General features: G+C 43.7%; 1 protein-coding gene across 6 annotated transcripts in view; it reads left to right on the forward strand.

Moving 5' to 3' along the window:
- Positions 1 to 13,344, forward strand: part of DYM (dymeclin) — a 212,008-nt gene extending 198,664 nt beyond the window's left edge. For all 6 annotated transcript variants that reach the window (XM_053931483.1, XM_053931487.1, XM_053931488.1 and 3 more), the window contains one exon: positions 10,847 to 13,344. In XM_053931483.1, the coding sequence (XP_053787458.1) occupies positions 10,847 to 10,996 (150 nt within the window). In that variant the 3' untranslated portion in view covers positions 10,997 to 13,344. The remainder of the gene's footprint in view (positions 1 to 10,846) is intronic.
- Positions 13,345 to 14,329: the final 985 nt, after the last annotated feature.

Raw genomic sequence — 14,329 nt, forward strand, 5'->3', positions numbered from 1 at the left:
AGTGGGGTTTATACTGTCGTTGTGCTTCAGTCCCTTCCCAACTCAGATGCTGAAGAGCTGAGAGGCGAGTGCTGGAAACTCCATAGATGGGTCACAGTCTCCATCAGCAAGCACCATGTGGGTCTGAGTCAGATGACAAAATCTCCAGCTCCTTCTCCAGGGTGGAGGAAGAAAAATCTAACCCTGGGCATGACAATCCTATGGGAATAAGAAAAAAAAAAAAAAAAAAAAAGAGAGAGAGAGAGAAAAGGGTAATATTTATATATTAGTGGGTCAGGATATGTACATTGTCCATACAGGGTTCCCTGTGCCATCAAGGCAGAGTGCCAGAGTGATCAAGGCTCCTGTGCCTTACCAAAACATGAAAGTGTGGGTCATGTTCTTAAAGTTCAGTAGTTTCCTTCATTGTCACGTGTATATCCAACACCTTCTGCTCGTTTTGTGTTGCTGATTTTACACAACAGCTAGATCTCTGGTGGGAGTCAAAGTTGGACAGCAGGGAGAGGTTTATCTGGGGTTTGTTTTAGGACGGTGGGATGGTGCCGTAGCCTAGGTGGGGCAGCCATCCGTGATGTTATCTGGAGCACAAAGCATTTCCATGATAAACAACATTCCTTGTATTTTAGACTAGTCTGCTATCAAAGTCAAAACAACTGCTCTGGCTTAAACAGTAGCACTCGCTTCTTGAAATGTAAAATGTATAACTGGCTGTAAGATTTGTCTGGAGCAGATTCTCCATGTCTTTTAATATATAGCTACCCATATTAGTGTACTTCATTATTCAGCAGGGTTATTTTCTGCAAAGCTTCCATTGTTTGTGCACTTCATAGGCCCTTTTAAATCCTTTCCAGTGAGTTTTTCCTTATTGTTAAAAGAAGTTTAATAAATTATATCAGTTAGACTAAAAGTATGTAACTTGCTTTTCAGAAAATAATTAGCAGATGGTTGTCTCTGACATGAGAAGTGGAATATTATTGGGCATTTATAGTATTGGCTTTGTGTTTAAAAAAGGCTGATGAATATAGATCTGAATATGGATCTGCTGTTTTTATCCAGAAGTTGAAGCAGACTTTGTCCAGATACAAACTTAATTCTTCTCTACTGCCTTCACTTACAATATCTTCAAGAGCAGACTTTGATTTTCTCAACCCTACTTCACCTTCCTTTGAGTTCTTCCACATTGTTGTAAATAATCAAATTGCCTGGGAAGAATTATTTTGGTCTTTGGCAAGTCCTGAACCAAAAAAAGCCTTTTTTGTTTTATATAAGGGTTACCCACTAACCAGTTGATACTGGTGCTCTGAGAGCACCATGAGCTTTTTTCTGGAGGCAGCAAGCATCTCAGGATCTCACAGATCATGGAATCACAAAATCATTTGGGTTGGAAAAGTCCTCTAAGACCATCAAGTCCAACTATTCTCCCAGCACTGCCAAAGCTACCACTGATCCTTGTCCCCAAGGGCCACATCCACACAGCTTTTAAATCCCTCCAGGGATGGTTATCTGCTCCAGATCTGGTTGACTACAGAACTGATCTTCCCCTGCCTTCTCTTACTTCCTAGACTTTATAAATACATTTCTGTCTTCTGCAGAGTGATCCAAACAAGTATGTGTGCATGTATGGACTTAGGACAACTTGAGCTCGTGCCCAATTTGAGACCTTCAAAGAGTTGTTCCTCATGATATGTTCCCAACTGATTTATTGCTGCCAATTTCTTAAACTTTACCTTTTGCGCACTTGAAAAGTGGCAGAATTCATAGAATCACTGAATGTTTTCAACTGGAAGGAACCTTAAAGCTCAGCTTGTTCAAACCCCCTGCCATGGGCAGGGACACCTTCCAGTTCACTCAAATGTCACTCATAAAATTCAGAAAATAAAAAAATAAGCCTTGAATCAGCTTTGTTTGGCAAGTGAGTGGTATTTTGGGGTTTGGAAAGTCTACATAAGGTGCAGGGTTTAATTCTGAGACTTTGGAAATTTACATATTTCTAAGCCCTTCTTTGTGGGCACTGCTAAAGCGTTATGGTCTTAATTGTGAGTTGAGGCATCTAAAATCTAGTTCTAATCTTGTAACCTTTTGTTAGCAGGTCTATAAGTCTTCTATATGAAGATGTCAGTGTATGAGTGATTTAAACTCACTTCAGTTTTAACAAAAATGTTTGCTGGAAACCTACTGTTTTTTGTGGTTGTGTAAAGCCTTGTACATTAATCTAGAGAAGAAAAACTTGCAAGCTGAAGCACAGGAAGCCAGGGCTTAAACTTATTTGCATCTTCCTTACCAGTGGTAAAAACAGGGACTACTCTTATGAAATGTGCATTTTCTACAAATCCCATGGTAGGAAAAGCTTATATCCATAAAAGTTTTGTGAGTTGATAGACTCATCCCCAGTTGTGCTTTGGTGCCCTTTAATGCCACTGAGAAATGGGTTCAAGGATTATTCGGTTTTTCAGATTTTAATTCCCTAAATTCAAAAGTTCACAAAGGATTTTACTTCTTTATCTGAGTGGTTGGTGTATGTACATAACAAGTCCTTGAGCGAGGTCAGGACCAGAACTGTTTCTGTCAGTTGGGTCAGTAGTTTTGTTCATTCCATGTGTTTAACACTCTTCTTGATAAGGTTTTTTTTCAATGTGAAAAACATCCTTTGTTTGAATTGTTGTCATTTTGAGGTTATTAATTTTTTGCTCAGACCAACATTCTTTCTTCTAAAAGGCCACTGTATTTTCTGAGAATTACCGTTCTTTCAGATTAAGCCCTGAAGTGAATGAAAGTTCGATTTTTTGTTGATGATACCTCATTTACATATCCTGCCTTCATCCTCATGCTTCAAGTGTAATTACATACATCAATCTCTTTCTTTTCTTTTTATTTGGTAAAGCCAACATGTATTGTATTTTTCTACTGTGTTGCAAATGTCCTCCTAGTGTTCCTGTTGTTTTCTGTCTCCATGGTCTGACAACAAGTCTGGCTCCTGGCTGTTGTTGAGCAGTCTTCTTGGAAATGTTCTGGAAAGACCTGTGTCCATCTAGACAACATGGCATAGAGAACAATCCTGACAGGGAAAGCAAATTCTAATTAGAGCTGTGAATCCTTGAACTGTGACTATAAATGTATAATGCATAAAATATGTGTAGAGATCAATGATACTTAACAGTGTGTGATACATAGGTTTGGTTCAGTCTTTCATCTTGGTTATCTTTTCTCCCATTCCAAAATTTCTCCAGGCAGACACAGGATCGCTGAAGCTGAGCAGGGGTCTCCTTTTTTTCTCAAACTAAAGGATTGAGGGATTTTCTCAGAGACCTAGAATAGGTTGGGTTGGAAGGAAGCTTAAAGCTCATTGCATTTCAAACCCCTGCCATGGGCAGGGACAACTTCCACTGTCCCAGGCTGCTCTAAGCCCTGTCCCCCCTGGCCTTGGACACTGCCAGGGATCCAGGGGCAGCCACAGCTGCTCTGGGCACCCTGGGCCAGGGCCTGCCCACCCTCCCAGCCAGCAATTCCCAGTTCCCAATATCCCACCTGTCCCTGCCCTCTGGCAGTGGAAGCCATTGCCTGTGTGCTGTCCCTGCATGCCTTGTCCCCAGTCCCTGTGCAGCTCTCCTGGAGCCCCTTGAGGCCCTGGCAGGGGCTCTGAGCTCTCCCTGGAGCCTTCTCTTGTGCAGCTGAACAGCCCCACCTCTCCCAGCCTGTCTTTATAGCTGCTGACCAGTGGTCCAGTTTATTTTCTGTGCTGTTTAGAAGTAGCCCAGAGTCCAGGTGTTTCTGATGTGGAACCCATCAGATCCTGAAATGGGTGCCTGACCTTGTCCTAAGCTCAGATATATACATTTATATAGTGCTTTTAGAATCTATACAGATAACAGCCTGGTATGAAGACAAAAATGGCACAGTTTGGAGCTATTGACATTTTTCAGCAATATTCCTTTCCTGGAAGGAAAAGAAACAAGGGTATATATGTTTGTATCTCTCAATTTCTAGGACTTTAAAGCTCTGATTATTTGCCATTCTATTCCAGGCAGAAAAGCAGTCTTCTTATGGTACCCTGCAAAGCTTTGTGCCCTAGCAGGTTTGCCACAAATATTCAACTCATATAAATCATTGTGTTTTTACTAGTAATTATCTAGGCAGAACTGTTTGATTGATTTTTCCCCAAATTACCTGGCTTCTCAGTACTCTATAAAAAATGGGTAATTGCTGAACTCTGACCAGAGGCACGTCTGTTCCTCTGGCAGTAGTTCACATCTGACACTGAAAGTTCACTGCTGAACATTTGTTTTCCTGCAGCTGTAGTTGTACAAACCTTTACTCAAAGTGATCTGAAAACAGAGATCACGTATCAATGAAACTTGCTGAAACAGTTCTCTCTTGGTAGATGAACTCCCCTACCCTCCTGGACCTGGATGATTGTGACCCATTAGAATGTGGGTCACCTGTGGGTTACCTGTCTTACAGAATTTTACTCCCTGGGAACAATGTTGTTGTCTACTACTACTACAGTTTGTGTAGTTGCTTAAATTTTCATAATTCTATTATACTAAATAATACTGTATTTAATATATATTTATTAAATAGTATGTAATATACTTGTTATATTTAGCTTGTGCACAGATGGTTTTGAACCTCTTATTACCCTGAGTTTTTTATTTCTTTTTCCACCTCCCTGCCATGCTCTGGGCCTCCGTTTTCTTCACTGTCTTTCCGTTTGCACCTATTCCTTAGGCAGATCTCTGAACAAGACGTGTGGCTCACACTTAGTCTAGCACATTTCCTGTTTGCTTCCTTCATCTCCCCACCATCATCCTCTATGCTGTGAGCCTGAGGAGGAGAAAAAGATGGTATCAGGCAGGTGTGGTGTAGCCCATACAGATACCAGAGCCACACACTTTCTGTCTGAAGTCAAAGAGAAGCACCACAGACACAAACAGAACCCAAGAAAGATGAAACAGCCTTAACGCCCCACAAGAACTAAGTAATTGCAAAAATTCAATCTGTCAGTATCTTGGAGCAAGCACTGAGACATTTTCTTCCACGAATTGTAGTCTGTTGAAGAACTCAAGTGCTTCTATTTATATAAAACCCAAATATATCAATGTTTCCATATGTACCTGTGTATCCATACCATGAACAATGTGCCAGGCGTGATTGTTGAGTCATTTTCAAGATGCTTAGCCATTAATTTGACTTAAATTGGTAATTTGGGGACCAGATTTCCTCGTGGCATTGAGGACTTGGCAGTCAAGTACAGGTGTCATTCCTCTGCCCAAAATCCTCCCAGATTGGTATGTTTGGTGCAAGGCAGGTTTTAGGGGCAATTCTTGCTGGGGTAAATATTCGTTGTAGACACAATAATAGAGGCTTAGTACAGTGCTGAACCTGAGCCCTCTTTTTTTTCCCCTGCCATTTGATGTATTTTACTAATGAGGTCCAATCCTACAGATGCTCTGCAGGCAATACTGCTATATTTAGCAGAAACAATATGAAACACATAATTTGCCATCAAGTCATTAGATTACCAAACAGGATTCATTTCCAAACACAGAGAAATCCCATTTCAGAAAGACTTTGAAGCTTTGGATTGATGTAAAGTTCATAGGAATTTGACTCTCAAATGTGTTCAGACTCCTTTGAAAACAGCACTTCTCTGCTCAAAGAGTCACCTGCTTTTGAAAATACTGACTCGTGCTTGATTGCTGTTTCAGAAACCAGAGTTTTCAACCAGAACTCGAGGAAAAGAGGGTTCTCCAGTTTTTTATTAATCCTTCTCTTTAATTTCTTTATTTTCCACAGTGACTGCCCCTTATCTTTGATGAATGCTGCTTTTCATCCAGCAGCATCATCTAGATCAGGGAAGAAGCAAAGACATTGCTCTTAAAGCAGCTCCATCTGCCCTTGCCTACATTATCTGAGTGGATATCGTCCACTGACATAACACTGTAGCCTGAGAGCAGCTCTGAAGGTTCATTTGGAGGGAAGGGGATGTTTTATTTAATGTATAGCTCAAGCCTTATAGCTCAGATGCCACTGAGCTGCCTGGAGCAGGGCCAGGTGCACTGGCCGTGATGTTCCCTTCCTCAACGTTAACTGAAAAAAAAAACCCAAACCAAACAAAAAAAACCAAACAAAAAAAACCCAAAAAAAAACAAACCAACAAAACTCCCTAAAGCTGTTGAACTTCTGTGGTGGGGGAGTTACTGCAGTTCAGTTCTGTGTCTGTTCATAGGACTTCCCGTGGTTTTTCATCGAATCATGTGATTGACAATGCAGACAGTCTGCAAAGTTCTCAGTCTGTCTCGTTTGTACCCTCATCCCAACCACAAAATCTGACTTCTGCTTTGTCTGGCAGAAGAAAACAAGATAGGGTGATGTGGTGGGGTGATTCACTGGACCTGATAAGTGGTGTCTGTATTTAAACTGTGCCATTCAAACCGTTTTGTTACCTCTGTCTCTCATGTTTTCAAGGACTTTCTCAGGCTGGTTTATTTTAAACTATCTGGGGCTGTCTGTCCCTGTATGGGGTGGAAAGAAATGCAAATAATGGCTCAAATTGACCTGTTTATGTCAAGGCAAGGAATTCAGTAATTTAAATAGTGAACATTGTTGTATATTGGATCGAAACAGGGTTTGGGTCTGGAGAGACCTTAAAGCTCATCTCATTCCAGCCCCTGCCATGGGCAGGGACACCTTCCATCATCCCAGGTTACTTCAAGCCCCATGCAGCCTGGCCTGGGACACTTCCAGGGATGCAGGGGCAGCCACAGCTGCTCTGGGCACCCTGGGCCAGGGCCTGCCCACCCTCCCAGCCAGCAATTCCCAGTTCCCAATCTCCCACCTGTCCCTGCCCTCTGGCAGTGGAAGCCATTGCCTGTGTGCTGTCCCTGCATGCCTTGTCCCCAGTCCCTGTGCAGCTCTCCTGGAGCCCCTTGAGGCCCTGGCAGGGGCTCTGAGCTCTCCCTGGAGCCTTCTCTTGTGCAGCTGAACAGCCCCAGCTCTGCCAGGCTGGCTCCAGAGCAGAGCCTGGAGCTATCTTTCCACACCATCCATCCAAATAAACAGGGCAGTGAAGGAAAAAAGGGATGAAATGCCAAGGCTTTTCCTCTATCATTAAGATTGCCATTTAAGATGCCTTAGCACAGTCTCTCTTTTTAAGTGGTGCTAAAAATCTGGTTCATTGGAGTGTCACCAGCTAGGGTTCCAGTGTCTTTCCAGGAGTAAGTTGGACACAAGAGCAGCAAAGCAGAAGAAAATAGATTTGTGCACTGCATGTTTGATGTGCCACTTTGGCAATTTTGTTAACCATCATAAAATCCTTGCCAGTGCTGGCTGGGTTATTTCTGAGAGTGCCCTGAAACCCATGTGGCCTGGTTGCTTTACACTGTCACCTCCTGTGTGTCTGCAGCACACAGCCAGGGCCCAAGGCTCCTGATCACTCACTTGAAGCAGGACATACAGGAGACAAATGGCACAAAAATGAATTCAAACATTCCTTGGACTGTAACCTGAAAATCTTGAAAAGCTTTTTGAAAATCTTAAGGTTTTTTCATATTGATCAAGCTTTTTACATGGTATTTAAATCCTGCTGTTATGAATAGCTATAAAGTCATTCTCATAAAGAAGAAACTTTTGATGATTTTGTTTGTTAACAAATTCTGTTTTCAGTGAACACCCTGTTAGTGAAACACTGTGGGTAGTTTTTTATCTCAACAGTGGATGACTGCCATGGTTAATCTTGCAAGTTACATCATAGAATCACTGAGGTTGGAAAAGCCCTCTAAGATCATTGAGTTCAAACATTAACTCAGCAGGACTGTGCTCACTACTAAACCATATTCCCAAGTGCTACATCCACGCCCCCAAAGATGCTGGTGCAGTTCTCTCCATGCTGGGCCTCTAGGATTTCTCATTTTAAATGAATAAGAAAACATGGCCAGCACAGAGCTGTGGGTCGTTGCAGTCATCTAAAGAATGTGGGTTTGAATTGCTGGCCTGAAGTTCTAATTTTTCATGTCTCATCAGCAATGCATTGAGCTGTCCTGAGCCTGCTGTTCAGGTGGACCATCAAAAATCCATCACTCCTAATGTTATCTACATTATTTTTATATAGACTCAATCAAAACTGTGTATATGTAGTGGCAGTGCTCTCCTTAAAAATCTCATTCTCCTTGTCTGCATTTCCAAGACACCCCCGCAGGCTATTCAAAGGATATGTTGAGTGTCAGAGAGTCCAGGCTGACTGCAGTGAGTTACAGCCTTTAATCTGAAATTGATTATTAAATTGCTACGGTACGATTGCAATAAATGGCAACATCGATCAGCCTGAAGAGAGGCTGAATAATAAAATCAATGCATGGCTTATTGCCTGAAAATATGAATGCTACCCGAGCCATTTTATGTTGCCCTTCCAGCTGAGAGATAATGGGATAGTAAGACCTGAGCATCTCAGATGCAGCTGTTGGAATTTCTGATGCCATTTTGCCTACTGTTCTGAGGTTGAAGATGGTTTTTAAGCTGCCCAAGAGCCCAGGAACAGTCCCAGGCAACTGCCACAAATGTTTGCAAAGCCAGTAGCTACATCTGTGACTTGAAGGTGAAAAAGAAAGTAGTGCTTCATTCAATTCAAATTAGAATCTTTAATCAGTTTCCCCTCCTTCCCTCCCAGAAAGGCTAACATGGGCTGCATCTCTGGTGTGAAGCATGCCACCCCTGGGGTGAAGACTGGCAGCTGTGTAAGACTTTCCTCTGGCTGGAATTGTTGCCATGGTGTAATCGTGAGGTTGAACCATTCATTCTGCTGATGCAGTGCTGAACAGAACATGCTCCTGTCTACACTGACCACAAGCCAGGAAGTTTTTGAAGGAAGTGGGGAAGATTACACTGAGGATAAGCAGAGTAGAATGTCAGGGCTTTAAAAAAAAAATAAACACTAATGAAAATATACATGAGGGCTTGGTTGTGGGGGTAGCAGAGGGGGAAGACAGGGACAACTTGAGAACTTGGAGCTGAGTTGGGAAGGGATAGAGAATGTTAATGAAAAGGAGGATCTTACAAGGCCGGTGAGAAAAGAAAGGTTGGGTGAGTACAAAGGAGAAAAGTATGCTAAAAAGAGAGGATAAGGATGCAGTGGAAGGGATTTGGCATGGCCGTAGGCTGGGAGATTGGAAGTGAGAGGTGGGGGTGAATATGCCTGTAAGAGTGAAAAAACCAAAGTGATGCAGAAGATTAAACAGGCTGGTCAAAACAGACTTGGAGAAGAGAGGTTGCAGAGAGGTGCTAGAAAGTGGTTTAGACGCACAGAACAGCTGTGGGACAGTTCTCTACCACAAACTGCGTGTCTGACACAGGAAATTAAACTTGCTGATGTACCTTTAAGATTCTGGGCCTTGAACTCAACAGGAGTTAGATGCAGAAGAGCCTTCAACAACCTCACCTTTTAGCTGCCTCAGTTCCTTGAACAGAGATAGTGCAGAAACCTTTAGGTTGGAAAAGGCCTCCAGGATCTTGGAGTCCAGCTGTTCTCCCAGCACTGCCAAGGCCACCACTAACCCATGTCCCCAGGTGCCACATCCACATGTTTTCTACAACTTTTCTACAAGTGTACATGTTTTCTGACTCCAAGAGTACAAATAACATGGCAGTATAGAAATTAAATACCTAACCAAGTGTCCAAGAAATGCCCCCTCAAAGGAGACTGATCCAGCCAGAATTCTTGTACCCTTAAGGCAAGGAAACAGGACACTGAGCTCAAGAAATAGGATAGGAAATCCCTTCATTATTAATGGTCAAAGAGGCTCCTTAGCCATTGCTGTGCTTGTTCTGATCATGTCACACAGTGGAGTTTATTCTTAGTCTTAGCCACAGCCTTATAAATAATAAAATGGGTCATGTTTTATCTTACTCCAGTGATCATTGTAATGCGGCTTTTGCCTGAGACTCTGCCAAGCTCAGACACAGGCAACATTTAGAAGTGGATAAAGTGAAGAGCACAATTCAAAAGTAGACTCAGCCCTTTCCAAAATACGCACTTAACAAGAGCGAACCTGGTGGATTTGCAGTGTGCACTGCTTTGGGAGGGAAAAAATGAGAAAAATGATAACTTGAGGTTGTAGCATGTCTGTCTCTTCTCTCTGGTGACTGGGGACAGCACCCAAGGAAAGGCTGGAGCTGTGCCAGGGCGGTTTGGGTGGGATATCAGGGAAATGCTCCTCCCCAGAGGGTGCTGGCACTGCCCAGGCTCCCCAGGGAATGGGCACAGCCCCGAGGCTGCCAGAGCTCCAGGAGCCTTTGGACAGCGCTGCCAGGGATGCACAGGGTGGGATTGTTGGGGGTCTGTGTGGGGCAGGAGCTGGACTGGGTGATCCTTGGGGGTCTCTTCCAACTTGTGACATTCTGTGATCCTATGATACCATAAACTGTGTTTATGCTTTCAGCCTTTTCAGAGGATTCTCCTGCTAAGGAGCCAAGTACAATTAATATCAAAATTTTTTTTAAAGGAAAATGCAACAAATACATTTGTAAATGCACAAGCAAGAAGGCTTTTGAGGAGCTGCTAAAAATGAGTTTTCCTTAAGACCTTTGTGTTTTGTAAAGGATTCACATGTTTAGTCTGTTAACAGGCAGATGGATTGTGACCAACAGTAAAAGGCTTGAATACAATATGCTAATGTAGCATTTGATTCAAAGAAGAAATTATAAATGATCTCTTTATCCTATAAATATTTTCCTTGGGTTCTAATGGTTTAGTTCCTTCCATTATTTTTTTCACCAAACCTCTTTCTTCAGTGTTTATGTGGGCTGTGTGTTTGTAAGCAGACATGCAAACCTTCCCTCTGGCTTTTTGTTGCAGAAGTTCCCCGAGCTGAAGTTTAAGTATGTGGAGGAGGAGCAGCCTGAGGAGTTCTTCATCCCCTACGTGTGGTCCCTGGTGTACAACTCTGCCGTGGCCCTGTACTGGAACCCCCGTGACATCCAGCTCTTCACCATGGACTCGGGCTGAGGGACACCCTGGCCAGGCCAGCCCCGCTCCATCCTACAGGAATCGAACCTCTGCACCCCTTACGACCTGACCCCCTCCAACTGCACCCTCCGACCCCAGAGCCAGTGTCCAGCCCAGCCTCGTGCTGGGACAGACTGGTGTGGGGCACTGATGGCTTGTAGGCAACCTTGTGTTTATAGTCCGTAACCTAGAGCTTTTTTGATGAAAATGAGGCCTTACACATGGGGTATGATGTTACTACCAACCACAAACCTGATCGTCCTTTTAACTTAACAGGCTAAATGAGATTGCAGGCTTTGATTTAGAAGCAGTGTTTGTATTTTTGGCTCTTCCAAGCGGGCAGCTTCCTTGGGTCAAGCTTTTTGTGGTCTCTTGGATGCTGCCATGGGGTGCTTGTTACCTAATCCTTGTTTCCACTCACACCCCTTTGTTTCTGTGGCCCTGTCAAGGCTGCAGCCCTTAAATTGCTGTCTGTGCTGTCATCCGAGGGAACTAAGCAAACAGCATCTTAATCAGGTTAGCTCCCAGGCAGATTCAAAACACTTGATTTTGATGTTTGTGGGAGGATTTTCAATAGCAAGTCTTTTGTTGTTGTTGTTGTCTGACTGACGAATACTCTCCAGGGGGCAAGAAACACCTGCTTTCGGAGTCAACTCCCTTACAGACTTGTTTTTTCTGTGCTCCTGTGCAAAATTGTTCCTGGAAATTGAACATGTAAGCAAAGAGGAGAAAAAAAAAGTCCAAAGAAAATAATTATAAGATTGTAAAATAGACCAGTGTCCTGTAAATCTATGCGTCATGGTGACAGTGTGTTTTGGGGATCCTTGACAAAACTGTGTGTTGAAAACCTCCTCTTGGCTTTTAAAGTTTTATGGCAGAAGTATAAATTTATCTGAATGTAGAATACTGCTCTCTTTTTTGGTTGTTTTCAAGTGCCCTTTCCTGATATACCTGTTTCAGCAGTAGGAAAAGCAAAAGAAGTGGTGTGATTTTGAAAGAAATCTCATTTTTCAAAGTGGGGATCGTATTTTGGGGATGCCTGTTGCACACATGTGCACCCACTCTCCTCATCCCACGTGCTGCTGTGTGGGGGGACTGTCAGCAGTGCATTGCATGCCAAATCTTAAATTTCAAGGAATTAGTTCTTGAAGATGCGTGGCAACCCTCTGTATTCACTGCCTGCTCCAGCATGTTCTGTTTGTTGACCTGAGGAATTGGGTGCGTTTGCTTTCAGAAAGTCCTTTGAATGGCTTTAAATAGAATTTCTTGCACCGTTTCATCCCTCTGAAGGATGTGCTAAGATTGTACTTTCCTTTTATCTGCTTATTTAGAAACAGAAGTCCATTTGAGTCCTACACAAATGGAAATGCTGGCTTATTAAAAAAGAAAAAAAAAAACTTTCCAAATTTATTTAAATATAGCTGCAAAGGGATATATAGAGCCCATGAGCATTTAGGACTTTGCAATGGCAGAAGCTTTTGAGAAAAGACGATGGTAAGATTGGAGATGCAGTGTTTTCTTTGGCAAATAGGAGAAATTAATGAACTATGACTGAGCTGCACATAAGTTGATCTGTATTTTGGATTTATTCTGTTTTGTTTTGGTCTTTAAGCAAACGTCAAAAGGGGATAACTATTCTTGGTTACTGTAGTGATTTGTAATTTTGTCTTTATTAAAAGACTAAGAGTGTTTGTGAGTCAACAGGGCTGCCCAGATTTGGAAAGGTCAGTCTGAAGATGCACTTTTAAACCGTGGATTCTAAAGCTGCTGGGCTGGCTCAGTGTTCATCTCTTTTAAACACTCCAGGGTGAGCAGAACCAGAGAGGCCCTGCCAGGGCAGACACTGCTCAGCCAGGTGTCAGACTGCAGAAAACCTGATTTGTCTGTGAAAGGGCTTTTGCAAGAGAGGAGCACATAGAGCAGCAGTCTGACAGAATAGGTCCGACAGCTGCTGAACCAACATCGGTGTCGCACAGAAAATTCTCTCTCGCTGTCCTCCCGTTGTGGTGACACTGAGGTGCAGAGGGTTTGTTCTGATGGTGTAATTTCCTTGTGTGTTTCACAAAATACCCTGCTCCCGGGTCCCAGCTGGTTTGGAACAACTGGAGTTGCCAGCTAAAGCCAAAACAGCAGAGCCAGACCAAGATTTAGGAAGAAAACCATGCTGGCCCCATTGGCTCTCCCAAGAGCAGGAGCGTGACGTGGGCCTGGCAGTGTCCTGACATCTGCAGTCTGGTATGGTCACAAATACTCTGGTGTTTTTCCTTCACCTTAGGGATCCTTTTCATTACTTTGTGTGAAAGATTTATTATGCATAATTACAAAAATAAAAAAGATGAAACAGTAAATACAGGGTGGTGTGTTTTATGTCACGGGTCTTGGCGTGGTCATCAGGCCCAACCTGATCAAGGTTTTATAATGTCCTCCATGATGTGCAACCAAGAAGAATGTTATTTTATTTGTTGTATAAAGTAAATAAGTGTTCAAGTGAGTGGCTGGTAAAAGAAGGAACATGTCATGCTGCAGTGTCACGTGGAATGTCACCTCTTGCCAGCTCAGCTTTAATGGTCACAGTGGCCATGGCCTGGAGGGGCACTGGGGATGCACAGTCATGGGGGGGAAGCAAGGGAGGGACAGGGTTGTCCACGCAAGACCAGACCAGATGTGTTGCAGCGCCCTCAGAGTGCCTCTTCTGTCCATTTCAGCTGATGGTGTCTCTGGTTTTGGGGTATGGGGTGGGTGTTGCACCAGGACCTTCTCCTGACCACATTCAAATTGGGGTGCCCTAACTGTGGCTTTCCAGTACCTGCATGTAGTGAAAGGAGAGATGCAGAGGGACTTTGGGAGGGGGGCTGGAAGGACAGAACAAGGGGGAATGGCTTCCAGTGCCAGAGGGCAGGCACAGATGGGAGATTGGGAACTGGGAATTGCTGGCTGGAAGGGTGGGCAGGCCCTGGCACAGGGTGCCCAGAGCAGCTGTGGCTGCCCCTGCATCCCTGAAGTGTCCAAGGCCAGGTTGGATGGGGCTTGGAGCAGCCTGGGACAGTGGAAGGACTCCCTGCCCATGGCAGGGGGTGGAACAAGATGGGTTTTAAGGTCCCTTCCAACCCAGACCATTCTGAGATTCTATTATAATATTCTTGCTCTTGAGTGCTTATCAGTGGTGTCACCACTAGCCAGGGCTCCCTGAGCAGCTCTGGAGAAGGAAATCCATCACTTCAGGGCTGGGCAGGAGAAGGCAGGTCTGCTCTCAGACGATTATCCCTTCCAGAAGACCAAACAGGCAGAATACTCAGCTGCTGTGGAAATTGTTGGTGAAGAGGGAGTTGTGGA

The sequence above is a fragment of the Vidua chalybeata genome, chromosome Z (genome assembly GCF_026979565.1).
Source record: "Vidua chalybeata isolate OUT-0048 chromosome Z, bVidCha1 merged haplotype, whole genome shotgun sequence".
Taxonomy (NCBI): Eukaryota; Metazoa; Chordata; class Aves; order Passeriformes; family Viduidae; genus Vidua; species Vidua chalybeata.